Here is a 27,518-nt window from a genome sequence, read left to right as displayed (position 1 = left end):
GGTACTGGCACAAAAACAGACACATAGATCAATGGAACAGAATAGAGAGCCCAGAAATGGACCCTCAACTCTATGGTCAACTCATCTTCGACAAAGCAGGAAAGAATGTCCAATGGAAAAAAGACAGCCTCTTCAATAAATGGTGTTGGGAAAATTGGACAGCCCCATGCAGAACGATGAAATTGGATCATTTCCTTACACCACACACGAAAATAGACTCAAAATGGATGAAGGATCTCAATGTGAGAAAGGAATCCATCAAAATCCTCGAGGAGAACACAGGCAGCAACCTCTTTGACATCAGCCGCAGCAACATCTTCCTAGGAACATCACCAAAGGCAAGGGAAGCAAGGGCAAAAATGAACTTTTGGGATTTTATCAAGATCAAAAGCTTTTGCACAGCAAAGGAAACAGTGAACAAAACCAAAAGACAACTGACAGAATGGGAGAAGATATTTGCAAATGACATATAAGATAAAGGGCTAGTGTCCAAAATCTATAAAGAACTTAGCAAACTCAACACCCAAAGAACAAAGAATCCAATCAAGAAATGGGCAGAGGACATGAACAGACATTTCTGCAAAGAAGACATCCAGATGGCCAACAGACACATGAAAAAGTGCTCCACATCACTCGGCATCAGGGAAATACAAATCAAAACCACCATGAGATATCACCTCACACCAGTCAGAATGGCTAAAATTAACAAGTCAGGAAATGACAGATGCTGGCGAGGATGCGGAGAAAGGGGAACCCTCCTACACTGTTGGTGGGAATGCAAGCTGGTGCAACCACTCTCGAAAACAGCATGGAGGTTCCTCAAAATGTTGAAAATAGAACTACCCTATGACCCTGCAATTGCACTGCTGGGTATTTACCCTAAAGATACAAACGTAGTGATCCGAAGGGGCACGTGCACCCGAATGTTTATAGCAGCAATGTCTACAATAGCCAAACTATGGAAAGAACCTAGATGTCCATCTACAGACGAATGGATAAAGAAGATGTGGTATATATACACAATGGAATACTATGCAGCCATCAAAAGAAACGAAATCTTGCCATTTGCAACGACGTGGATGGAACTAGAGGGTATCATGCTTAGTGAAATAAGTCAATCGGAGAAAGACAACTATCATATGATCTCCCTGATATGAGGGAGAGGAGATGCAACATGGGGGGTTGAGGGGGTAGGAGAAGAGTAAATGAAACAAGATGGGATTGGGAGGGAGACAAACCATAAGTGACTCTTAATCTCACAAAACAAACTGAGGGTTGATGGGGGGAGGGGGTTGGGAGAGGGGGTGGGGTTATTGATATTGGGGAGGATATGTGCTATGGTGAGTGTTGTGAAGTGTGTAAACTTGGCGATTCGCAGACCTGTACCCCTGGGGATAAAAATATATGTTTATAAAGCTGTAAAAAAAAAAAAAAAGAAAGGATGAATACCCAAGTTTTGTAGCAACATGGACGGGACTGGAAGAGATTATGCTGAGTGAAATAAGTCAAGCAGAGAGAGTCAATTATCATATGGTTTCACTTATTTGTGGAGCATAACAAATAGCATGGAGGACAAGGGGAGATGGAGAGGAGAAGGGAGTTGAGGGAAATTGGAAGGGGAGGTGAACCATGAGAGACTATGGACTCTGAAAAACGATCTGAGAATTTTGAAGGGGTGGGGGGTGGGAGGTTGGGGGCACCAGGTGGTGGGTATTGTAGAGGGCACGGATTGCATGGAGCACTGGGTGTGGTGCAAAAATAATGAATACTCTTATGCTGAAAAAAATAAAAAAATTAAAAAATAAATAAATAAAATAAAATAAAATTTGAAATGACATGTCCAATCTGAGTTAGTATCCACAATATATGAAGAACTTATGCAACTCAATGCCAAAATTCCAAACAATCCAATGCAATGGATATGTCCAAAAGAATGGACAGAAGACATGAACAGACATTTTTCCAAATACATTTAACCAGATGACCAAAAGATACATCAACATCATTCATCATCAGGGAAATTCAAATCAAATCCCTAGTAAGATAACACTTCATACTGTTAGAATAGATAAAATAAAAAACAGAAGAAACAATCGGTGTTGAAAAGGATGTGGAGAAAGAGAAACACTTGTGCATTACTGGTGGGAATGCCACCGTGGAAAACAGTTTGGAGATTACTCAGAAATGAAAGATGGAACTACCCTATGATCAGTGATCACATTACCTGGATTTACTAAGATAATTTGGAACATTCATTCAAAAAGATGTATGAATCCTTATGTTTATAGCAACATTATTTACAATAGCCAAAATATGGAAGCAGTACAAGTGTATACAAAGAGATGAATGAATAAAGAGGAAGTGGAAATATATACAATGGAATATTATTCAGCTATAAAAAGAATGAATTCTCCATTGGCACCAACATTGATGGCTTTAGAGAGTATAATGCTAAGTGAAATAAGTCAGAGAAAGACAATAACATAAGATTCATTTACATGTGGAATTTAAGGAACAAAATAAAAGAGCAAAGAAAAAAGCAGAGAGGAAAAAAAAAAAACAAAAAACAAAAAACAGACTCTTGACTATAGAGTACAAACAGTGGGTTACCAGGGGAGGTGGGTTGGGGGAATGGATGAAATAGGTAAATGGTGTTAATAGGGCACTCATTTTGATAAATACTGAGGAATACATTGTTGAATCACTATATTCTACACCTGAAACTAATATAACACTGTATGTTAACTATGCTGGAATTAAAAGAAAAATTAAAATGAAACAATAAAATAATAAAATAAAGTAAAATTCATAATGCTTTTGTTGAAGTTTATCTTACAGAAAAAAGGGGAAAATAAGCTTTTTAAAAGTGACATAATATAACAATGCATATGGGGTACCTAGGTGGTTCAATTGGTTGAGTATTGAACTCTTCATTTTGGCTCAGGTCTTGGTTTATCCCAGGTCTTGGGGTCCTGGGATAGAGCCCTGGAGCATGGACCCCATGTTCAGGGTGAGAATACTTGAGGATTCTCTCTCTCCTTCTAACCCCTCCCCCATTCCTTCCCTCCCTTTCTCAAATAAATAAATATTATATATATAATAATATATGCTAATTATACTTTAATTAATGACACAAAACCCAGAAAATTGGTAAATGAAAACATTAAAAAACATCTCTGAATATAAGTAGAAAATAAGATGAATATAGATAGAAAAAATCAGCCTAACCCATATAGGTTTTGCTTAAAAAGTTAAATAAAACATTGGAGGAAGTACAGTTAACTCTTGAACAAAATGGATTGACCTGCACTAGTCCACTTGTACTGAATTGTTTGTTTAAGTTGATAGCAAAAGCCATAGGCATTCATTTACAATTGCCCACCCTAGTCTCCCCAGGACCAAATCAAAGGCAACTGGTGCTAAAATTGTGCCTACTGCCTTCACAATACCCAGGGAGGCCCACCAAGGTTTTCAGTAGCCCCCAGGGGTCCCAAGACCCGGCAGTGTTTCAGGTCATGGTTGTGCCCACAGGATGGTCTGTAGAGCACCCAAGCCTGGCATACAAGAGGACAGGCTGAAGCAGAGAAATGTGCCAGAGTATAGGTATGGCCCTGTACTGGGAGCCTCATGCCCTTGATGTCCATGTGGCACCCGCAGTTCTTTATACACATAGTTCTTTACACTATAGAGGTCTGGGCCAGGGTGGTTGTTGGTTTCCAGTTTTTCCTGGACACGTGCAAACACCTTCCCACAAAGGTCCCCCAGATACAGGAGACTCTCCTGGGGACCAGTGCACTCAGTTGTGACTGCTGCTGCCAATAGTTACAGGCCAGTGATACAGCTATAAGTCAGATTGGGTGCATGTACTGTGCCTCTAGGCCACTGTCATTGCCACCTGCAGAGCTGCCTGACAGCTTTCCTCTGCTAAGCCTAGGCAATCAAGCTGCAAGACATCACCATCCAGGGCCAGGCCTACCATCACCACTTCCCTTTTCCAGCTCAGCCTAGCCAGGTTTGCCTACCTATATTTGGAATTTTTTTTTTTTTTTTTTGGTGTTACACATCTTTTTATTTATTTATTTATTTTTAATTTTTTTATTTTTTCAGCATAACAGTATTCATTATTTTTGCACCACACCCAGTGCTCCATGCAATCCGTGCCCTCTACAATACCCACCACCTGGTGCCCCCAACCTCCCACCCCCCACCCCTTCAAAATTCTCAGATCGTTTTTCAGAGTCCATAGTCTCTCATGGTTCACCTCCCCTTCCAATTTCCCTCAACTCCCTTCTCCTCTCCATCTAAATCGGAATTTTTTTTTTAAATAAGTATGCCTACACTGCTGTGATTATATTTTCTCCTCCTTCTGATTTTTAAAAATAATATTTTCTTTTCTCTAGCTTGCTTATTATAAGAAGACAGGCTATAATCCATGTGACATACAAAATGTGTTAATAGGCTGTTTATGTTATTGGGAAGGGTTTCTAATCAGTAGTAGGCTATCTACAGTGGTAATTTAGCTTTGGGAGAGTCAAAAGTTACACTTGAATTTTGACTGCACAGGGGTTCACTCTTCCAACCCCTGCATTGCTCAAGGGCTAAATATATATTTATACAATACTGAGATTATACTCTGATGTAAATTATTTTCCCACTAAATATTTTGAATTCTTGTCCTCTTTTGCATTTCTTTTATTATGAGATATTGAGCTTCTTCTCACGTTTTCATTTGTGTTGTGAACTGTATTCATACCCTTTGCTTATTTTTCATTGGATTGTTGGTTCTTTCATTAATTAGCAAGATATATTTGTGTCATGGAAATAATGCTTTTGTCTAAATACAATGTGTAAATAATCAAAATACACTTGGAATTTTTCCATTTCTTTCCATCTGTAGCCACTACAGTAGTCCTCGTCAATATTTATTTTTCTCTCTTGAGTGATTGCAACAATCTGCTGAACAGGCTTTTTATTTTCAATCAGAAGAGATGACTAAGCAGTTGGGCTGGTTTAAGTTTGGGAATTAATTTAAACAGAATTCAGTAAAGAAACATTTAGTAATAAATTTGAAATATTGTTGACTATCTATTAAGTGCTTTAAAAAGGGTACATCTCGATAAGAAAAGAAACAAAACCAAGAAAGAAATGGTGAATTGGGAAATTGAGGCAGTACCAATGGCCAGGAAGTCTAAGGGCTGTATTGCTTGTTTCTTATTAATAGTTGTATTGGTATATAATTGGCACATTATAAAGTGTACTTATTAAAAATGTACCATTGGATATGTTGTGAAATATGTATGCATTCTTGAAACCATAACCATAATCCAAAAAATACACATGTTCCTAATCCTAAAACTTCCCTCATGAGACTTTATAATATTTCTCTCTGTCCCTTTTTTGCCCTCCTTATTTCTTGCCCTCCTTGCCCTCCTTATTTCCATGCAGTAATTGTGTTCCACACATTCTAACATTACAGATTAATTTTCACTTTCTATAATTTTCTAAATGGAATCAAACACTATGTACAACTTTGTACTTTCTTCTATCATTCAGCATAACTATTTTAAGATTCCCCCATGGTGTTGCATGTATCAATAGTTCATTACTTTTTATTGCTATATATTATTCCATTTTATGTACATATAATAACTTTTTCTATTCACTCTCCTACTGATAAATATTTAGGTTCTCTCTAGTCCTTACAACTTACAAGGAAAGTCATCATGGATATTCATATAAAAATGTCTTTATGGACATACATTTTTATTTTTTATTTTGCACAAGAGAATGGCTGAATCATATGGTAGATTTATAGCTTATATTTTCAAGAAACTATCAAATTTTCTTCCGAAGTAGTAGTATCATTTTATATTCCTAAGAGCAATGTGTATGAGTTTCAATTCCTCTACATCCTTGCCAACACTTGATATGGTCAAGCTTTTTAATTTTAGACATCCTAATAGATGGTTAGTGGTATTTCATTTTGGTTTATATTTGTAATCCTTCATGACTAATGATACCAAATATCTTTTCATGTACCTATTTTCCTTCATATATCCTATTTAATGAAGTATCTGTTCAAATCTCTTGCCTATTTTGTATTATATTTGTATTAGCATTTTGAGAGTCCTTATATATTCTGCATAGAAATCTTTTATAAGATTTTTGGGTTACAATTATTTTCTTCCAAACCATGGATTAGCTTTTCATTATCTTAAAAGTGTCTTGCAAAAAAAAAAAAAAAGTTGTTGACTTTAATGAGATTTAATGTATCACAGTTTCCTTTTTTATGTAGCATTTTTGGTGTCATATCTAAGAAAATATGTTTAACCCAACATCACAAAGATTGTCCCCTGTGTTTTCTTTGAGACCTTTCATAGGTTTAGGTTTTATATTTACATCAATGATTCATTTATATATTCACTTATATATTCAAGGTTTGGATTAAAGCTTTTATTTTCATATGGATAACCATATGCATCTATTGTCTTTTCACCTTTGTTGGCGATCAGTCGTTCAGCTGTGTGTGGATCTGCTTCTGGACTTAAGTTGATCTGTTTGGTTTTTCCTTACACCAACACCAAATTGTCTTCATTAAAGTAAATTTATAATAAATTTTGGAGTTAGATAGTAGGACTCTGCCAATCTTGGTCTTTGTATTTTTTTTTTTTTTTTTTGTTTGTTTGGGCTGTTCAAGTTCTTTTGAATTTCCATGAGAAGTTTATAATTATCATGCCATTTTCAACAAAAAGAGTATGCTGATTTTTAGAAAATATTTTATTTATTTATTTCACAGAAAGAGAGCAAGCACATGAGAGAACACAAGCAGGGAGAGCAGCAGAGAGAGAAGGAGAAACAGGTTTCCTGGTGAGTAGGGATCCTAATTCAGGGCTCCATCCCAGGATCCTAGGATCACAGCCTGAGCTGAAGGCAGACACTCAACCTACTGAGTCATCCATGTGCTTCAAGGGTATGTTGAATTTTAATCTAACATATTAAGTCTTCTAATTCATAAACATGGTATGATCATCCATTTATTTCGGTCTTTTTTAGTTACTTTCAGATGGTTTCCATCCTTACATAGTTTCTTCACATGCTGGTGCTGTCCATTCTTGCTGGAGGAATTAGAGTGGACCCTCTGCAGATCTCTTGAATTCTATCTTTGGGCAGCTTTCTTCTCTTCTATACTCTGCCTTAGTCCCTGCACTCAGGGTTTCTTCCAGGCTCAGCCTGTTTCCTCTTTTTCCTTGATGCAACCTAGAAACCTTCTTAAGACAATAAGCTGTAGAAAATTTAGGACTTTCCTCATTTGTTTCCTATCCCTTTGAGATCACTCTCCTCTATTATCTGATTCCCGATATCTTGGGTTCTGTTGTTCCAGGCATTTTGTTCAATTTTTATGACATTTCAGTCTGGAGATTAAATGCATCTTGACTAAAATCAGAAATCTTGAACAGATTATAAAGTAATCTTAACCAAACAATATTTAAAAAAAAAACATGTTTTATGGAACTGTAACACATTTAACCAAGAAACAGAATTTTTGTTTAAAAATAAAGGAGTCCTAACTGATTTTTTAAAAGGAAAATTGAGATTGTGAAAAAAATATGTCATAATTTTATGAAGTTTGCTTAAATACATTGGAAATATCAATTATGGATGTAAAAGAGTACAAGTAAGAGTAACAGGCAGTTTTGAAGTGTACCATCAATGAGTTCTCTCAAGTTGTTCAGGCTTCAACCTAAATGTTAAAGAGTAGAAAAAATTTGAAATAAATCTGGGAAAGTGATCAGAAGGTCAATATATATTCAAACTAAACATGAGAGTTGAGTGGCTTACCAGACAGGACTGAAAAGAAATAAAAAAAGAAGTGTCCATCTGTACCCCAATGTTTATAGCAGCAATGGCCACGGTTGCCAAACTGTGGAAAGAACCAAGATGCCCTTCAATGGATGAATAGATAAGGAAGATGTGGTCCATATACCCTATGGAGTATTATGCCTCCACCAGAAAGAATGAATACCCAACTTTTGTAGCAACATGGACAGGACTGGAAGAGATTATGCTGAATGAAATAAGTCAAGCAGAGAGAGTCAATTATCATATGGTTTCACTTATTTGTGGAGCATAACAAATAGCATGGAGGACAAGGGGAGATGGAGAGGAGAAGGTTGTTGAGGGAAATTGGAAGGGGAGGTGAACCATGAGAGACTATGGACTCTGAAAAACAATCTGAGGGTTTTGAAGGGGTGGGGGGGTGGGAGGTTGGGGGAACCAGGTGGTGGGTATTGGAGAGGGCACGGATTGCATGGAGCACTGGGTGTGGTGCAAAAACAATGAATACTGTTATGCTGAAAAGAAATTAAAAAATTAAAATAAAAATATAAAAGAAGTATATTTGTTATTAAGCCTATGAATATAATATCCTGAAAGCAGCCTTCAAGGTCTATAGGAAGATAATCTCACCTCTATGATCAGAGAAATAGAGATTTGGGTTAAATAATTAACCAATCCTTGACAGGAAATGAAAAAGTAGTGTTTATCCTAGGAAATTCCAATATCACTGTAGTTAATGAAGAACCCTTGAAAAATTGATTGATAGTATATGCTAATTTGTGGTAATTGAATGGACATGAAAAATGAAGAGAGCGAGAAAAGAGATTGTCAGAAATAGGGTAATTCAGAATATAACATCTGAATTAAATGGAAATGAGAATATAAGAGAGAAATGGAAAATTTTCATCTTGGGCTGCAATTATGCATTGCATAGATAAGAGATGTAGGAAATTAAGAGGTAGAAAATGTAGTAAGTTAAAAAGAGTGAGAAGTATGAGTGGAACAAGTCTTTCTCAGAATTCCAGTTGAAATATTGAGGTAGAATGACAGACTTTTCCATCTCACAGATAGTTACATAGCCTTGATTCTGTCCCATAAAATCATCCCATAAAATGTTTTTGCAAAGTACATTTTCTAGTTCAGTCCTCCAAAGTTAACTGAGATTAACCAAGCATCATTGTTAATGGGATTTTTGAGGAGAAGAATTCCTAGAGAGCCAGTTGTATAACTCAAGTGAAACTTCCTTAGCACTGGAAGGGTAATTTCTCTTTTGATGTATTTCTCATAGCAACTAGTGTAATGTCACTAAAATAGCTGATGTTCAAAAAAATGTTTCTGTTGTTTAAACAAAGACAACTCTCAGACCTCCCACAGTGGGAGCAGAAAAAATACAAGTGGGCTTTTCTTGGGTGAAAGATGACTAAGAATGAATATTGAATCTAATTGCACATCTATTTTTTTTGTTTTGTTTTTCAGAAAACACCACAAAATATCATATAATTATAGCTATATTTGGAATCATCATTATGATACTTATAGGATTATTTATTTATAAATATTATTGCAAGAAAAATGACAATAAAAACGGTAAGATATAAAAAATGGGATATAGTAAATTTTGACAAATCCAATAGAATGAGTGGGACAGGTGAGAATAGGGAAATTATTTTCTTTGAGATATTAAGCTGTTTAGGAAAACAAAGATCAAAATAATAACAATTTTTCTTCCATAGCATATTAATAGTTGTTTATAATCAGTCTACTAATGGTCATATTTTGAAGTAAAAAGAATGTGTATATTAGGTATATTTTTGTTGTTGACATTGTTAGTGTTGAGAAAAGAGAAACCAATAAGATGTGGGCATTTGAGGCAAATTTTATTCTAAACTCAAATTTTCATTTCAGTCCCAAAGTTATCTGTTTCTTAGTATCCATGGCCTATGGACTCCTTCCCTCTTGAATAACCCTATTCTTATCTGAAGTTTGAAGTGATATCAGTTCCCCCGTTAACTATAAAAGATTCTGATATCTGTCTTGTTAGCTGACTCTTCCCCTTACTAACCTTAACAAAGCAAGTTACTGTGTTGAGAAAACCGTTTGGTAAGGATCTGATGGCAGCCTTAGGTCAACAGCCAGCTAGAAACTGTTGGAATTGTGTCTGCAGCCATAAATGAGAGAGCGCTGAATCCTAACCACTAGACCAGCAGGGAGGGTCAAGAAGCCATATAAATGAGCTTGTAAACAAATCCTTCCCTGGCCAAGATCCCAGTGGTGCCCAATATCATCATTGCAGTTTCATGAAAAACCCTAAGGTGGAGGATCAGGTGAAGCTGTATTGTGTGATGATAAATGAAACTGTGAGATAATAAATGTGTGTTGTTTTAATCCACTAAATTTGTGGTTATCTGCTATTTAGTAATAGATAATAATACAATACAATACAGGCATAATCTTGGAATATCTCAAGCAAAATGAAAGTTTTAGTCATCTTAATGTGCAGTGGAGCTAGTGATTTTTTTAAAAAGAAAACCTTTGTTTATTAAGTGGACATCCTCGTTTAGTTCACTTATTATTTTTAAAATATAATTTTATTGATCTTCTTGAGTTTTTGAAGTACTATAGTTATTTCATTTCAAGATGACAATTTCCCTCTATCTACAGTAAAGTTGTAGATAGATGATAGGAGACGAATCATTTTTTTAAATTTTAATATGTCATTTCCTAGAACATCTGAATTATATTGAATGTCCTTGCTTTTCTTTCATATTTAAAATAGATTTTTAAAAAAATTTTATGTATTTGATAAAAAGAGAAAAAGCACAGCTTATGTTTTAGTTTTTTGTTATTTAGGAAAACTGTTTGCTATCAGTTTCTGATGGATACTCTTTATTGGGTTAATCATGTTTTCTTCTATGCCTAATTTTCTAAATTTTTTTTCTCTCTTTTTAATTTTTTTATGTTCCATTAGCCAGCATATAATACATCATAAGATTTAGATGTAGTGTTCAACAATTCATTAGTTGTATATAAATCAAGAATGAATCTATGATGATCACTTAATTTTTTGCATATATCAAAATGATTATTCTTATTTAATTTATTATTTTGGAAATATACATTAACAAAATTTCCACCTTTTAAATCATTCTTTTAATTTTTATAAAAACTTACATGTTCGTATGCATAATTTCTTAGTACACTGCTCTAGGTTAACTAAATCTTGGTTGAGTTTATAAATCTCATTTGTTCATTTATCATCAAACTTCATTTCTTCAAGACTTGACTAGGATAATCCCATGATTTTTTTTTTCCCTTCTTAGTTTCATAGTATCTCTCATTTAAAATTTGGTCAGGTCCCTTATTTTGAGCCTTACATAATATAACCACCAATCAATGTATTTCTGAATCATTAGTAGGATGGAACAGTGGGATTTTAAAACTTTGAATACATGATAATGATTGAAAATATAACTTTTTCACCAAGTTAGCAAAAAGCTTTATAATCATATAAAAGAAAACTTTGATGTTTGACATGCTGTTATAACATAAAATATTAATTTAATAATATGTCTCTGTCCTTTATTCCTCATAAATATGAGTCTTAATAAAAAGATTCCTTTCCCTTTCAGGTTTACTCAGTGGAAATTCAGGTAAAAGGGGAACATCAAATTTTTCAAAAAAACAAAAAAAGAGGAAATAACCAACTAAAACAAGCATAAGAAGAAAATATGATTTTGATAAAATTAGAACATATTTATAAAAATTTATGTGTTCATTTGCTAGAGCTGCTGTAACAGAGAGCCAAACACTAGGTAGCCTAAATAAAATAAATATATTGTCTCATAATTCTGGAGGAAGTAAGTCTGAGATCAAGATGTCACCAGAGTCAGTTCCTTTGAGTGAGGTGAAAATGCTCTATTCCATGTCTCTTCCTTAACTTCTCATGGTTTGATGGCAATCTTTGGCATGTTTTGAATTTTATTTGTTGTAATTTTTTTATTATGTTATGTTAGTCACCATACAATACAACACTAGTTTTTATTGTAGGGATAAATGATTCACTGTTTGTATATAATACCCAGTGCTCCATGCAATACATGCCCGCCTTAATTCCCATCACCAGGCTAACACATCCCCTCACCCCCCTCCCCTCTAAAACCCTCATTTTGTTTGCCAGGGTCCATAGTCTCTTATCTTTTCCCTCACCCCTCTTAAATTCCCCCCTTCATTAGTCCTTTTCCTCTCCTAATATCTGCCATGCTAATCCTTATGTTCCACAAATAAGTGAAACCGTATGATAATTGTCTTTTTCTGCTTGACTTATTTCACTCAGCATAATCTCCTTCAATTCCAGCTATGCTGATACAAAGCTGGGTATTCATCCTTTCTGATGGTTGAGTAATATTCCATTGTATATAAGGACCACATCTTCTTTATCCATTCATCTGTTGAAGGCTATCTCAGTTATTTCCACATTTTGGCTATTGTGGACATTGCTGCTATGAACATTGGGGTGCATATGGCCCTTCTTTTCACTACATCTGTATCTTTGGGGTAAATACCCAGTAGTGTAATTGTTGGGTCAGAGAGTAGCTCTATTTTTAATTTGTTGTTGTTGTTGTTGTTGTTGTTGTTGTTGTTGTTTTAAAAAGACTTTATTTCTTTTGGTGGTTTTAGGTTTACAGAAAAAAAAAATGAGTAGGAAATACAGATGGTCCATATCTCCCGACCTCCACATCTGGTTTCCCCAATTAGTAACATTTTGCATTAGTGTGATATACATATGTTACAACTGATGAGCTGATGTTGATACCTTATTATTAGCTAAGGTGTATAGTTTACATTCAGTTTCATTCTGAGCTGTGCACTCGGTTTTGACAAGTATATAATGACATGTATCTGCTGTGAAAGTATTATACAGAGTAGGTTCACTGTCTAAAAATCTACAGGGCTTCTCCTAGTCATTTTCTCTTTTCTTTTCTTTTCTCTTTTGTTTTCTTTTGTTTCCTTTCCTTTCCTTTTCCTTTCCTTTCCCAAAATCATCTTTTTTAAATTTAAATTCAATTATCCAAGGTATAGTACATCATTAGTTTTTGACATAATGTTCAATGATTCATTAGTTGAACACATTTTGCATCAAATAAACTACCCATGACTTAGGCCAAACACGTATTTATTTCTTTTGATTACAAATGACTAAGAAACCCTGAAAAACAATAAAAAAAATAATGTTGGATTCCTTAGGATGCAAAGCAATTGCTCTACTGAGTATCAAATATTTGGCACTGGTGTCCTGAAAAATAGGAGTCACTCTCACCAGCTGATAAATCAGCTAGTCTGACAGTAGAGCTGGCAAATTAGTGTCATTAATGATTTCCCTGGGGGTGGGAGGGTAGCAAGGGCATGGGGATAGTTTGTAAGAGTCTACTATAGAAAAAGATTAAGAAAAAAAAATCAAGATCCAAAGAAAAGTGGTTGAAGTAGCAGTGCCTGATTGTATTTGTTCAAGATACTCAAGCAAGAAATGGTATGAGATCTGTAACATTATAGTGACTGCAACAGCTCTACTTACTTATCTTATATAATTTTCTCAACTATTCCATGACTGAAATAGAAACAGTCCATTTTACATGTGAGGGAACTAGGACTCAAAGAAGATAAGTAATTGGGTCTAAGGTTCCAAAACCAGTATCAGTGGGATCAGTGGGGCCAAAATTTGAAATGTGATCTGTTAGCTTCTAAAACTGTATCGGTTCTTTCCTAAAGTTTCTTTCCCAAAGTTTCCTAACTTAATACCAATACTTACATTTATCTTTGCTTAACCTTAGTCCTAGCTCATACTACTTTTTTATCTTAGAACCAGAGAAACTGAGTGAACTGAGAGAACCTAACCACTAACCATACCCATCACTGCATAGGCAAAGAGAGAACAATTATGTAGTCATTACTGTTGTCAGAAGTCATTCCATTGTCTCCAGAATGGTATTCTTCTTTCAGTGTAAATAATACAGAATTATTAGAGACAACATGCTTTAAATCATGTTTTAGGAGTCAATAAAACAAAAACTAGTGCCCTTATTACATTCCATGATCAATAAATGGGTCACATGCTACACTAACATTCATCATACTCTCACCCAAAAATCTTATACTGGAGTTTTCAATAGCATCTCATTTTCAACAGGCACCAAGCACACTCGGTACATGAATAAATATACCAAATTGGAGGGGTGGGGAGGAGGACATGGAGTTGAAGGTTCCTGTCACCTTCCTCTTACATCATTATTCGAGGGATCTAAAAATTCACATCAATTGTATACAAATGACTTTTTTAGTTTGTGGTATTATTTACTGGAAACAGGAAAGCTTATCATAACTCCTACTCATACTTATAAACAATCAGTTCTGGAAATATTATTAAGCATCTTCATTTTTAATTACTTTCCTGCACCACTTTATAAACAAGGAGTAGAGGCTCAATGAAGTAACATGGATTTATATCATAATTTGGCTTTTGAAGAATAGAAAAGATCAGACATCAAGTTCAGTACATTTTGCAAGGGACCACAGACTGTATTAACCACATACTATACTAATACTGACCATATTTTCTGTTACAAATATTTGGAAAATTGCCTATCCTAAAATTTCTAAGTCATCTCAGGGACACCTTAATGAGCAATTCCCTCCATTTGCTCAGACTCGAAGTTTTTCAAACAGCATATGTCTGTAAATTGTGGGAACCACATGAAGGGCTGGATACTCTGGATGGAGAAACTTAGGCTAGAAAGTTACACTGTAAGTTGAAGGGCCATCTGCTCTGATTTACCAGGCACTGTCCCAGTTTACACTGCTAGCCCTATGCAATTATTAATAGTGCCCTTTTCACTATGAAGGATTTCTGAGTTTGGACAACAAATTTTATGATCATGCAAGTTTTAGAGCAACTAAATATCACCTCTAGTTTCTCCCATGAGATCCTATAATTTCTGGCATAGATATGCAATATTCCTTACTAAAGGAAAATGCTATTATAAAGTAGAGCCTGACCATTAGTTTCAACCTAATATGAGGTAATTTATCAAATACTTTTTTTTTAATTTTATTTTTTATAAACATATAATATATTTTTATCCCCAGGGGTACAGGTCTGCGAATCGCCAGGTCCACACACTTCACAGCACTCACCATAGCACATTCCCTCCCCAATGTCCATAATCCCACCCCCCCTCCCATCCTCCCTCCCCCCATCAACCCTCAGTTTGTTTTGTGAGATTAAGAGTCACTTATGGTTTGTCTCCCTCCCAATTCCATCTTGTTTCATTTACTCTTCTCCTACCCCCTTAACCCCCCATGTTGCATCTCCTCTCCCTCATATCAGGGAGATCATATGATAGTTGTCTTTCTCCAATTGACTTATTTCGCTAAGCATGATACCCTCTAGTTCCATCCACGTCATCGCAAATGGCAAGATTTCGTTTCTTTTGATGGCTGCATAGTATTCCATTGTGTATATATACCACATCTTCTTTATCCATTCCTCTGTTGATGGACATCTAGGTTCTTTCCATAGTTTGGCTATTGTAGACATTGCTGCTATAAACATTCGGGTGCACGTGCCCCTTCGGATCACTACGTTTGTATCTTTAGGGTAAATACCCAGCAGTGCAATTGCAGGGTCATAGGGTAGTTCTATTTTCAACATTTTGAGGAACCTCCATGCTGTTTTCCAGAGTGGTTGCACCAGCTTGCATTCCCATCAAGAGTGTAGGAGGGTTCCCCTTTCTCCGCATCCTCGCCAGCATCTGTCATTTCCTGACTTGTTAATTTTAGCCATTCTGACTGGTGTGAGGTGATATCTCATGGTGGTTTTGATTTGTATTTCCCTAATGCCGAGTGATATGGAGCACTTTTTCATGTGTCTGTTGGCCATCTGGATGTCTTCTTTGCAGAAATGTCTGTTCATGTCCTCTGCCCATTTCTTGATTGGATTCTTTGTTCTTTGGGTGTTGAGTTTGCTAAGTTCTTTATAGATTTTGAACACTAGCCCTTTATCTGATATGTCGTTTGCAAATATCTTCTCCCATTCTGTCAGTTGTCTTTTGGTTTTGTTCACTGTTTCCTTTGCTGTGCAAAAGCTTTTGATCTTGATAAAATCCCAATAGTTCATTTTTGCCCTTGCTTCCCTTGCCTTTGGCGATGTTCCTAGGAAGATGTTGCTGCGGCTGATGTCGAAGAGGTTGCTGCCTCTGTTCTCCTCAAGGATTTTGAAGGGTTCCTTTCTCAAATTGAGGTCCTTTATCCACTTCGAGTCTATTTTCGTGTGTGGTATAAGGAAATGGTCCAATTTCATTTTTCTACATGTGGCTGTCCAATTTTCCCAACACCATTTATTGAAGAGGCTGTCTTTTTTCCATTGGACATTCTTTCCTGCTTTGTCGAAGATTAGTTGACCATAGAGTTGAGGGTCTATTTCTGGGCTCTCTATTCTGTTCCATTGATCTATGTGTCTGTTTTTTTACCAGCACCATGCTATCTTGAAGATGAGAGCTTTGTAATAGAGCTTGAAGTCCGGAATTGTGATGCCACCAACTTTGGCTTTCTTTTTCAATATTCCTTTGGCTATTTGAGGTCTTTTCTGGTTCCATATAAATTTTAGGGTTATTTGTTCCATTTTTTGAAAAAAAAAATGGATGGAATTTTGATAGGAATTGCATTAAATATGTAGATTGCTTTAGGTAGCATAGACATTTTCACAATAGTTGTTCTTCCAATCCAGGAGCATGGAACATTTTCCATTTCTTTGTGTCTTCCTCAACTTCTTTCATGAGTACTTTATAGTTTTCTGAGTATAGATTCTTAGCCTCTTTGGTTAGGTTTATTCCTAGGTATCATATAGTTTTGGGTGCAATTGTAAATGGGATGGACTCCTTAATTTCTCTTTCTTCTGTCTTGTTATTGGTGTAGAGAAATGCAACTGATTTCTTTGCATTGATTTTATATCCTGACACTTTACTGAATTCCTGTACAAGTTCTAGCAGTTTTGGAGTGGAGTCTTTTGGGTTTTCCACATATAGTATCATATCATCTGCGAAGAGTGATAGTTTGACTTCTTCTTTGCCGATTTGGATGCCTTTAATTTCCTTTTGTTGTCTGATTGCTGAGGCTAGGACTTCTAGTACTATGTTGAATAGCAGTGGTGATAACGGACATCCCTGCCGTGTTCCTGACCTTAGCGGAAAAGCTTTCAGTTTTTCTCCATTGAGAATGATATTTGCGGTGGGTTTTTCATAGATGGCTTTGATAATATTGAGGTATGTGCCCTCTATCCCTACACTTTGAAGAGTTTTGATCAGGAAGGGATGCTGTACTTTGTCAAATGCTTTTTCAGCATCTATGGAGAGTATCATATGGTTCTTGTTCTTTCTTTTATTAATGTGTTGTATCACATTGATTGATTTGCGGATGTTGAACCAACCTTGCAGCCCTGGAATAAATCCCACTTGGTCGTGGTGAATAATCCTTTTAATGTACTGTTGAATCCTATTGGCTAGTATTTTGGTGAGAATTTTTGCGCCTGTGTTCATCAAGGATATTGGTCTGTAATTCTCTTTTTTGATGGGATCCTTGTCTGGTTTTGGGATCAAGGTGATGCTGGCCTCATAAAATGAGTCTGGAACTTTTCCTTCCATTTCTATTTTTTGAACAGTTTCAGGAGAATAGGAATTAGTTCTTTAAATGTTTGGTAGAATTCCCCCGGGAAGCCATCTGGCCTTGGGCTTTTGTTTGTTTGGAGATTTTTGATGACTGTTTCAATCTCCTTACTGGTTATGGGTCTGTTCAGGTTTTCTATTTCTTACTGGTTCAGTTGTGGTAGTTTATATGTCTCTAGGAATGCATCCATTTCTTCCAGATTGTCAAATTTGTTTGCACAGAGTTGGTCATAGTATGTTCTTATAGTTGTCTGTATTTCTTTGGTGTTAGTTGTGATCTCTCCTCTTTCATTCATGATTTTATTTATTTGGGTCCTTTCTCTTTTCTTTTTGATAAGTCTGGCCAGGGGTCTATCAATCTTATTAATTCTTTCAAAGAACCAACTCCTAGTTTCATTGATTTGTTCTATTTTTTTTGTTGTTTCTATTTCATTGATTTCTGCTCTGATCTTTATTATTTCTCTTCCTCTGCTGGGTTTAGGGTTTCTTTCTTGTTCTTTCTCCAGCTCCTTTAGGTGTAGGGTTAGGTTGTGTACCTGAGACCTTTCTTGTTTCTTGAGAAAGGCTTGTACCGCTATATATTTTCCTCTCAGGACTGCCTTTGCTGTGTCCCACAGATTTTGAACTGTTGTGTTTCATTATCATTTGTTTCCATGAATTTTTTCAATTCTTCTTTAATTTCCTGGTTGACCCGTTCATTCTTTAGAAGGATGCTGTTTAGTCTCCATGTATTTGGGTTCTTTCCAAATTTCCTCTTGTGATTGAGTTCTAGCTTTAGAGCATTGTGGTCTGAAAATATTCAGGGAATGATCCCAATCTTTTGATACCGGTTGAGACCTGATTTAGGACCTAGGATGTTATCTTTTCTGGAGAATGTTCCATGTGCACCAGAGAAGTATGTGTATTCTGTTGCTTTGGGATGAAATGTTCTGAATATATCTGTGATGTCCATCTGGTCCAGTGTGTCATTTAAGGCCTTTATCTCCTTATTGATCTTTTGCTTGTCTGATCTGTCCATTTCAGTGAGGGGAGTGTTAAAGTCCCCTACTATTATTGTATGATTGTTGATGTGTTTCTTTGATTTTGTTATTAATTGGTTTTTATAGTTGGCTGCTCCCATGTTAGGGACAAGATATTTAAAACTGTTAGATCTTCTTGTTTGACAGATCCTTTGTGTATGATATAGTGTCCTTCCTCATCTCTTATTATAGTCTTTGGCTTAAAATCTAATTGATCTGATATAAGGATTGCCACCCCTGCTTTCTTCTGATGTCCATTAGTATGGTAAATTCTTTTCCACACCCTCACTTTAAATCTGGAGGTGTCTTTGGTCTAATATGAGTTTCTTGTAGGCAGCATATTGATGGTTTTTTTTTTTTTTATCCATTCTGATACCCTGTGTCTTTGATTGGGCCATTTAGCCCTTTAACATTCAGGGTAAGTATTGAGAGATATGAATTTAGTGCCATTGTATTGCCTATAAGGTGACTGTCACTGTACATTGTCTCTGTTCCTTTCTGGTCTACTACTTTTAGGCTCTCTCTTTGCTTAGAGGACCCCTTTCAATATTTCATGTAGAGCTGGTTTGGTGTTTGCAAATTCTTTCAGTTTTTGTTTGTCCTGGAAGCTTTTTATCTCCTATTTTCAATGATAGCCTAGCTGGATATAATATTCTTGGCTGCATGTTTTTCTCGTTTAGTCTTCTGAATATATCATGCCAGTTCTTTCTGGCCTGCCAGGTGTCTGTGGATAAGTCTGCTGCCAATCTAATATTTTTACCATTGTATGTTACAGACTTCTTTTCCCGGGTTGCTTTCAGGATTTTCTCTTTGTCACTAAGACTTGTAAATTTTACTATTAGGTGACGCGGTGTGGACCTATTCTTGTTGATTTTGAGGGGGGGTTCTCTGTGCCTCCTGAATTTTGATGCTTTTTCCCTTTTCCATATTAGGGAAATTCTATCCCATATTTCTCTCCAATATACCTTCTGCTCCCCTCTCTTTTTCTTCTTCTGGGATTCCAATTATTCTGATGTTGTTTCGTCTTATGGTGTCACGTATCTCTCGAAGTCTCCCCTTGTGGTCCAGTAGCTGTTTGTCCCTCTTTTGCTCAGCTTCTTTATTCTCTGTCATTTGGTCTTCTATATCACTAATCCTTTCTTCTGCCTCATTTATCCTAGCAGTGAGAGCCTCCAATTTTGATTGCACCTCATTAATAATTTTTTTTTATTTCAATGGTTAGATTTTAGTTCTTTTATTTCTCCAGCGAGGGCTTTTATATCTCCTGAAAGGGTTTCTCTAATATCTTCCATGCCTTTTTCAAGCCCAGCTAGAACCTTGAGAATTGTCATTCTGAACTCTAGATCTGACATATTACCAATGTCTGTATTGATTAGGTCCCTAGCCTTTGGTACTGCCTCTTGTTCTTTTTTTTGTGGTGAGTTTTTCCGCCTTGTCATTTTGTCCAGATAAGAGTATATGAAGGAGCAAGTAAAATACTAAAAGGGTGGCAAAGACCCCAGGAAAATATGCTTTAACCAAATCAGAAGAGACCCCAATTTGTGGGGGGGAGGATGGGGGATAAAAAGAGGTTCAGAAAAAAAAAAAGAAACAATTAAAAAAAGAAAACGAATAAAGAAAATATATATATATATATTAGATAAACTAATTAAAAAACATTAATAAAGAAAACTGTAAAAGTATAAAAAAATATTTGAAGAAGAAAAAAGATTTAAAAAAATAAAAGAAAAAAAATTAAGTTAACTGCAAGATCGGGAGAAAGCCATGAGTTCAGTGCTGTGCTTTCTCCTCCTGTGGAATTCCGCTGCTTTCCTTGGTATTGAACCTGCACTCCTTGGTAGGTGAATTTGGTCCTGGCTGGATTTCTTGTTAATCTTCTGGGGGAGGGGCCTGTTGTAGTGATTCTCAAGTGTCTTTGCCCCAGGCGGAATTGCACTGCTCTTACCAAGAGCTTGGCTGAGTAATCCGTTCGGGTTCGCTTTTGGGAAATCTTGTTCCCTGAATGCTTTCCGTAGAGTTCTGGAGGATGGGAATGAAAACGGCGGCCTCCCAGTCTCCGTCCCAGAGGTGCGAAGAGTTTGGGGCCCCACTCCTCAGTGCACCCTCAGAGAATAGCGCCCAATAACTCCCGTCTCCCTGGCCTCTGGCTGCGCTCCCAGCTCACCCAGGCTGCGACTGGTTCAAGGTAACCCTGAGCTGAGAGCTCACTCCTCAGCTCTGTCCTTGTAGAGCTAATACCTGCAAGATCTTCGACACTCAGACACCCCTGATCCTTCTGTGACCCTGTGGGAACTGGGCCCATGATGACCACACGTGGGCTTCACCCAGTTTAGCTTCTGGAGCTATGTCCCTCAGCGGAACAGACTTTTAAAAGTCCTGATTTTGTGCTCTGTTGCTCCACCTCTTGCCTGGAGCCGGCCCCTCCCCCCCCCAAACTCTATCTTCCCGTTGCTTTGGATTCACTTCTCCGCCAGTCCTACATTTCAGAAAGTGATTGATTTTCTGTTTCTGGAATTGCTGTTCTTCTTCTCTTCAATCTCCCATTGGATTTGTTGGTGTTTGCAATGTTTAGATAAGCTATCTAGCTGACCTCCTGCTACCTGATATCGCCTTAGCCTGCTACTTCTCCGCCATCTTGTCTCCTCCCCCAATTTCATTCTTGTTGATGGATCAGTAATATTCCATTTTATATCACTTTTTTAGCACTTTTTTTTTTACCATATTTTTTTTTAACCAATTTTCCACTTTTTTACCCATTCATCTACTGATGAACATCTGGGCTCTTTCCATATTTTGGCTATTGTGGAAATTGCTGCTAGAAATATTGGAGTTCATGTGTCACTTCAAATTACTATGTTTGTATCCTTTGGGTAAATACCTAGTAGTGTAATTGCTTTGTTGTAGGGTATCTCTATTTGTAACTTTTGATTTCCAGAGTGATGCACCAGCTTGCATTCCCACCAACAGTGGAAGAAATTCCCTTTTTCTGCATCTTTACCAATACCTATTGTTTTTGGTGCTGTTATTTTAGCCATTCAGATGGGTGTGAAGTGTTACCTCATCATGGTTTTACTCTATATTTCCCTGATGATGAGCATATTTTCATGTGTCTGTTAGCCATCTGAGTGTCTTTGGAAAAATGTCTATTCTTGTCTTCTGTCCACTTCTTAACTGGATGTGTGTGTGTGTGTGTGTGTGTGTGTGTGTGTGTGTGTGTTGTGTGGTGTTGAGATTGAAAAAGTCTTTATGTTTTGCACATGAACCCTTTATCAGATACATCATTTGCAAATATCTTTCCCCATTCTGTAGGCTGCCTTTTAGTTTTGTTGACTGCTTCCTTCACTGTGCAAAAGCTTTTTCTCTTGAGGAAGTCTCAGTTCATTTTTGCTTTTGTTTCCCTTGCCTCCAGAGGCAGGTTTCATAAGAATTTTCTCAGGTCAAAATCAAAGTGATTGGTGCCTGTGTGCTTCTCTAGAATTTTGATGATCTCCTGTCTCGTATTTAGGACTTTCATCCATTTTGAATTTATTTTTGTGTAAGGTGTAAGAAGGTGGTTCAGTTTTATTTTCTGCATGCAGCTATGGAGTTTTCAAAATACCAATTGTTGAAGAGACTATCTTTTTTCCATTGAATATTCTTTCTTCTTTTGTTGAAGATTAGTTGAACATATAGTTGTGGCTCCATTTTTGGGTTTTCTATTCAGTTCCATTAATTTATGTGTCTGTTGTTGTGACAGTACCATACTGCCTTGATATTACAGCTTTGCAATATGAAGTGAAGTCTGGAATTATGACGCCATCAGCATTATAAATGTGGTATATGTTGTTGATTGATTTGTGAATACTGAACTCCCCCATCCAGCCCAGGAATACATTTCACTTGATCGTGGTGAATAATTCCTTTCCAAATTGCTAGCATCTTGTTGAAAATTTTTACATCCATATTCATCAGGGATATTGGCCTATAATTCTCCTTTTCAGTGGGGTTGTTCTCTGTTTTTGGAATAAAGGTATTGTTGAGCTCATAGGATGAGTTTGGAAGATTCCTTCCACTTGTATTTTTTGGAACAGTTTGAGAAAAAAAAAAGTTATTAACTGTTCTTTAAATGTCTTACAGAATTCCCCTGGAAAGCCATCTGGCCCTGAACTTTTATTTGTTGGGAGATTTTTGATTTTTGACTCATTTTCTTTGCTGGTTATGTCTGTTCAAATTCTCTATTCCCTTCTGTTTCAGCTTTGGTAGTTTGCATGTGTCTAGGCATCTGTTCTTTCCCTCTAAATTGTCCAGTTTATTGGCATTAAATTTTTCATAATATTCTGATAATTATTTGTATTTCTAAGGTGTTGGCTGTGATGTCTCCTCCATCATTAATGATTTTATTCATTTTGGGTCCTTTCTCTTTTTGCTAAATCTGGCCAGGGGTTTGTCAATTTTACTAATTCTTTCACAAAGCCATCTCTTAGTTCCATTTAACTGTTCTATCATTTTTGTTTGCTCGTTTGTTTCTATACTATATATTTTTGCTCTAATCATTATTATTTCCCTTCTTCTGCTGGTTTTAGATTTTATTTGCTATTGCATTTCCAGCTTCTTTTGGTGTAAGGTTAGGTTGTGTATTTGAGACTTTAATTGCTTCTTGAGGTAGGCCTCCATTGCATATACTTCCCTCTTAGGACAGCCTTTGCCATATCCCAAAGTTTTGGGACTATCATTTTATTATTATTATTTTCACTTGTTTCCATATATTTTTAAATTTCTTCTTTGATTTCCTGTTGACCCATTCATTGTTTAGTGACATGTTGTTTGACCTCCATATATTTGTCTTCATTCCATGTTTTTTCTTGTGATTGACTTCAAGTTTCATAGCATTGTGGTCTGAAAATATGCATGGTATTATCTCAGTCTTTTTGTACTTATGGAGGGCTGATTGATGACCTAGTATGTGATCTACCCAGAGAATGTTCCATGTGCACTCAAAAGAACATGTATTCTGCTGCTTTAGGATGAAATGTTCTGAATGTATCTCTTTGGTCCATCTGGTCCAGTGTGTCATTCAAAGCCACTTGTTGATTTTCTGCTGATATAATCTGTCCATCATTGTAAGTAGGGTGTTCAAGTCTCCTACTATTATGGTATTATTATCATTGTGTTTCTTTATGTTTGTTATAAATCCATTTATATATCTGGGTGCTTCCAATTTGGGGGCATAAACATTTATAACTGTCTATCTTCTCAATTGATAGACCCTTTCTTCATCTCATGTCACAGTCTTTGGTTTGAAATCCAGTTTGTGTGATATAAGTTTGGCTACTTCAATTTTCTTTTAACATCCATTAGCATGATTGATGGTTCTTGTTCCCCTCACTTTCAATATGCCAGTGTCTTTTGGTCTTAAAATAAGTTTCTTGTAGGCAGCACATAGACAGGTCTTGTGTGTGTGTGTGTGTGTGTGTGTGTGTGTGTGTGTGTTTATCCATTATGATATCCTATGCCTTTTGATCAGAACATTTGGTCCATTTCCACTTAGACTGATTACTGGTAGATATGAATTTGGTGCCATTGTGTTATCTTTAATGTTGGTGTTTTGGGTGATGTTCTCTGTTCCTTTCTAGTCTTTTTCCCTTTGTTGTTGATGTTGTTGTTGTTATTGTTGTTGTTGTCGTTGTTTTGTTTTTGTTTGTTTGTTTGTTTATTTCCACTCAAAGAGTCCCCTTCAATATCTCTTGCTGGGTTGTGTAGTGGTCAAGAACTACTTTAGTTTTTGCTTGTCTGGGAAATTGTCTCTCCTTCCAATCTGAATGACAGCCTTGCTGGATAAAGAATTCTTGGTTGCTTATTTTTTCCCATTGAGCACTTTGAATATATCATGCTACTTTCTTCTGGCCTGTCAAATTTCTGTGGACAGATCTCCTGCAACTGTGATTTATCTTACCTTGTAGCTTAAGGGCATTTTCCCCTCCTTGCTTCTTTCAGGATTATTTTCTTGTGTGTCTGTAAATTTCACTATGTGTCTTGGTGTAGGCCAGCATTTGTTGAATTTGATGGGAGTTCTCCATGCTGTTTGGATTTTGATGTATATTTCTTTCCGCAGATTAGAGAAGTTTTCAGTTATAATCTACTCAAATTAAAATTCTGTCTCTTTGGGCGCCTGGGTGGCTCAGTTGGTTAAGCGACTGCCTTCAGCTCAGGTCATGATCCTGGAGTCCCGGGATTGAGTCCCACATCAGGCTCCCAGCTCCACGGGGAGTCTGCTTCTCCCTCTGACCTTCTCCTCGCTCATGCTCTCTCTCTCTGTCTCTCTCTCTCTCTCTCAAATAAATAAATAAAATATTTAAAAAAAAATTCTGTCTCTTTTCCCCACTCTTCTTTGGGATACCTATGATATGACTATTATTATGTGTTAAGGAGTCACTGAGGTTCTTAAGTATACATTCATGATCCAATAAGTTTCTTGCCCTCTTCATTTTAGCCTCATTATTTTCTATATTTTGATCATCTATAGCTCTGATTTATTTTCCTGTGTCATCTATCCTTGTTGTTGCATCTGGTCAGTTTTGCATCTGAGCTATATCATTTTTTATTTTGGCCTGACAAGTGTTTAGTTCTTTTACCTCTGCAGTAAGGGATTCTTAATTTCTTCTATGCTTTTCAAATCCAGCTAGTATCCTTATGATTGTTGTTTTAAATTCTGCTTCAGGCATCTTACATATATGAATTTTGATTATATCCCTGGCCATGACTTCTTCCTATTCTTTCTTTTGACATGAATTCCTCCATCATGTCATTTTGTGTAAGTTACTGCTGTGTGTGTGTGTGTGTGTGTGTGTGTGTGTGTGTGTGTGTGATTATTAGGAAAGTCAGTTATATTCTTACTCCTGAGAGTAATGGCTATATTAAGAGAAGCGATACTATCTTGAGCCTAGTGCATCAGGAGGTACTTCAGAATACACACTCTGGTATTGTGTTTTGGTTCCTGTTTCCCTGAGTTCAGTCTGATGCAGAGTTTCTCCTTGCCTGCCATGGGGGTTGTTTGGATCTTTTCCTCTGTGTGGCAAGTTTTAACTAGGTATTTTTGTTCTGTTTGTTAAAAGGAGCTACATTCTCTTTCCCCTACAGCTGAAGCCTTGCACAGGCTATGATTAGTAGACTTGGTGCATGTGTGGGGTTTGTGCTGGTCTTCTGTGGGAGAGGCTTGCTGTGCTAATTCTCAGGCAAACATGCACTAGTGGAGATAAACCTGAAGGGTGTAGGAGGGTGGGGCTTGGTGTAGGCAGCTCCAGCTTTCACTGGGAATGCTGTGTTGCTCATTGAGATTGTTCAGTGCTGATGGTCTGGGAGGAAATGACATCACTACAGTCTCTTATCCCCATAGCAGATACTTTGCACCTGCCACTCTTCAGGAAGCCCTCAGCAAAGAGCAGACCATCTCCCCTCCTTTGTCACTAGCTTCCTTTAGATCCCTGACTTCATCCTCTCTGAGTCCAGGCTGTCTGCCTAGTGGGCAGTACACTACTCCTCTGCTTTATCTCAGTAGTGCAGCTGAGTTTCAAAACTCCAAATTTTAGGGACCTGGTGCAACATGGACCTGCAATCATCCTCTGGGGGAGGGCCTTGCTGCAATGTGGTAGATAGTGGTTTGTCCCAGAAAGGCAGTCTAGGGAGTATGCAGTTTTTCAGACTTTATGGTAAAACATAACAGAAAGCTGACACTATGGTTTGGTACCCACAGCTGGTGTCTCAGTTCTTATGCTGGCAACCAGGGCAGCATGTTGGCACCTGCCAACAATTTGTCTCTTGAAAGGCTATGCCACCATTCCTAAATGCACTCGAATAATTAGAACGGTTTCTTGCTGTACTAACTAGGGGATCTTCAGACCATATTACCTATTCCTGCACCCCAGCCTGCCTTCCTGTTAGGAGCACCAGTAAGTCCACCAGGAATGATCCTAATGATGGCCCAGATTTTAAAAACTCCAGACGTGGAGCTCCACTTCTTATAAAAACTTACAGTAGTCAGTCCCTCTCCTTTTCCCAATCAATGGTTTTGGGCAATGCTCTGTACACTGCCTTCACAGTCTTTCTCTCTCCTCTCCAAGATCAGGGACCTTTCCCCTTACAACACCTGCAATTTTTTTCTCCCCCAAATCAACCCTCTGCAGCTCCTACCTTCCAAAGTGTGGCCATTTTTCTACTTCTAGATGTGCAGTTTGTTCTCTCAGTCTTCAGACCGATTTCGTGTTCAGCATGATTTGATACTTCCATAGCTATGTTCAAGGGATGAAACAAGCTTAGAGTCCTACTCTCCCATCATTTCAACTCCTCCTCTTTTTAAAATATTTTTGTTTACTTCTAATTATGCCCTTTTCCACTTAAAGTGTCCCCTAAACATTTCTTGTAAGGTTGATTAGTCATTATATAATCCTTTAACTTTTGTTTGTTAACAAAAACTCCAAGAAACTCTTTAACTTTCCTTCTATTCTGAATGATAGCAGTCCTGGGGAGAATTTTTTTTTCCTTTCAATAGTCCTGGCCTATTAGTTTTGTTTTTATTTTTGTTTTTGTTTTTTAATTAGCTTATAGCTTTATGGGGTTTCCCTTGTATGAAACTGCTTTCTTTTCCTTTGCAGATTTTAAAAGTCTGCCTTATTATAAAGGCATATTTCTGCCATTTTCATTGTTATGTTTCTTTTTGTGAACATGTTTGGATTCCTCTTGCTCAGAGGCTGCTGTGCTTCCTGGGCCTGGATGTCTGATCCTTCCCCAGATTAAAGAAGTTCTTAGCCATTATGCTTTTAGATAACTTCTCTTCCCCTTTCTTTCTCCTGAAATCCCTATAAAAATGTAAAAAATGTAATGATATGCTTGATGATGTCATACAGTTCCCTGAAACTTTTCTCATTTTTTTATCCTTTTTTTCCTTCAGTTTTGTTGCTTTCTATTACCTTGTATT

At 36.8% G+C, this 27,518-nt stretch overlaps 1 protein-coding gene across 3 annotated transcripts in view; it reads left to right on the top strand.

Annotated features, from left to right (window-relative positions):
* The window catches only part of LOC125103132 (butyrophilin subfamily 1 member A1-like), a 119,490-nt gene that overhangs the window by 75,080 nt on the left and 16,892 nt on the right, over positions 1-27,518 (top strand). Inside the window, exons 1-3 of one of the 3 annotated variants that reach the window (XM_047734959.1) lie at positions 6,840-6,970; positions 9,313-9,423; positions 11,466-11,486. The exons of 1 other annotated variant lie outside the window; for it this stretch is intronic. In XM_047734959.1, the coding sequence (XP_047590915.1) occupies positions 6,958-6,970; positions 9,313-9,423; positions 11,466-11,486 (145 nt within the window). In that variant the 5' untranslated portion in view covers positions 6,840-6,957. Of the gene's footprint in view, positions 1-6,839; positions 6,971-9,312; positions 9,424-11,465; positions 11,487-27,518 lie in introns of those variants that run through there. One more of the 3 variants, XM_047734962.1, reaches the window with a different exon arrangement.

Source organism: Lutra lutra, chromosome 6, assembly GCF_902655055.1.
Source record: "Lutra lutra chromosome 6, mLutLut1.2, whole genome shotgun sequence".
Classification (NCBI taxonomy): Eukaryota; Metazoa; Chordata; class Mammalia; order Carnivora; family Mustelidae; genus Lutra; species Lutra lutra.
The sequence above is the reverse complement of the archived record's forward strand: the minus strand, read 5'-3'. Positions and strand labels throughout refer to the sequence as shown.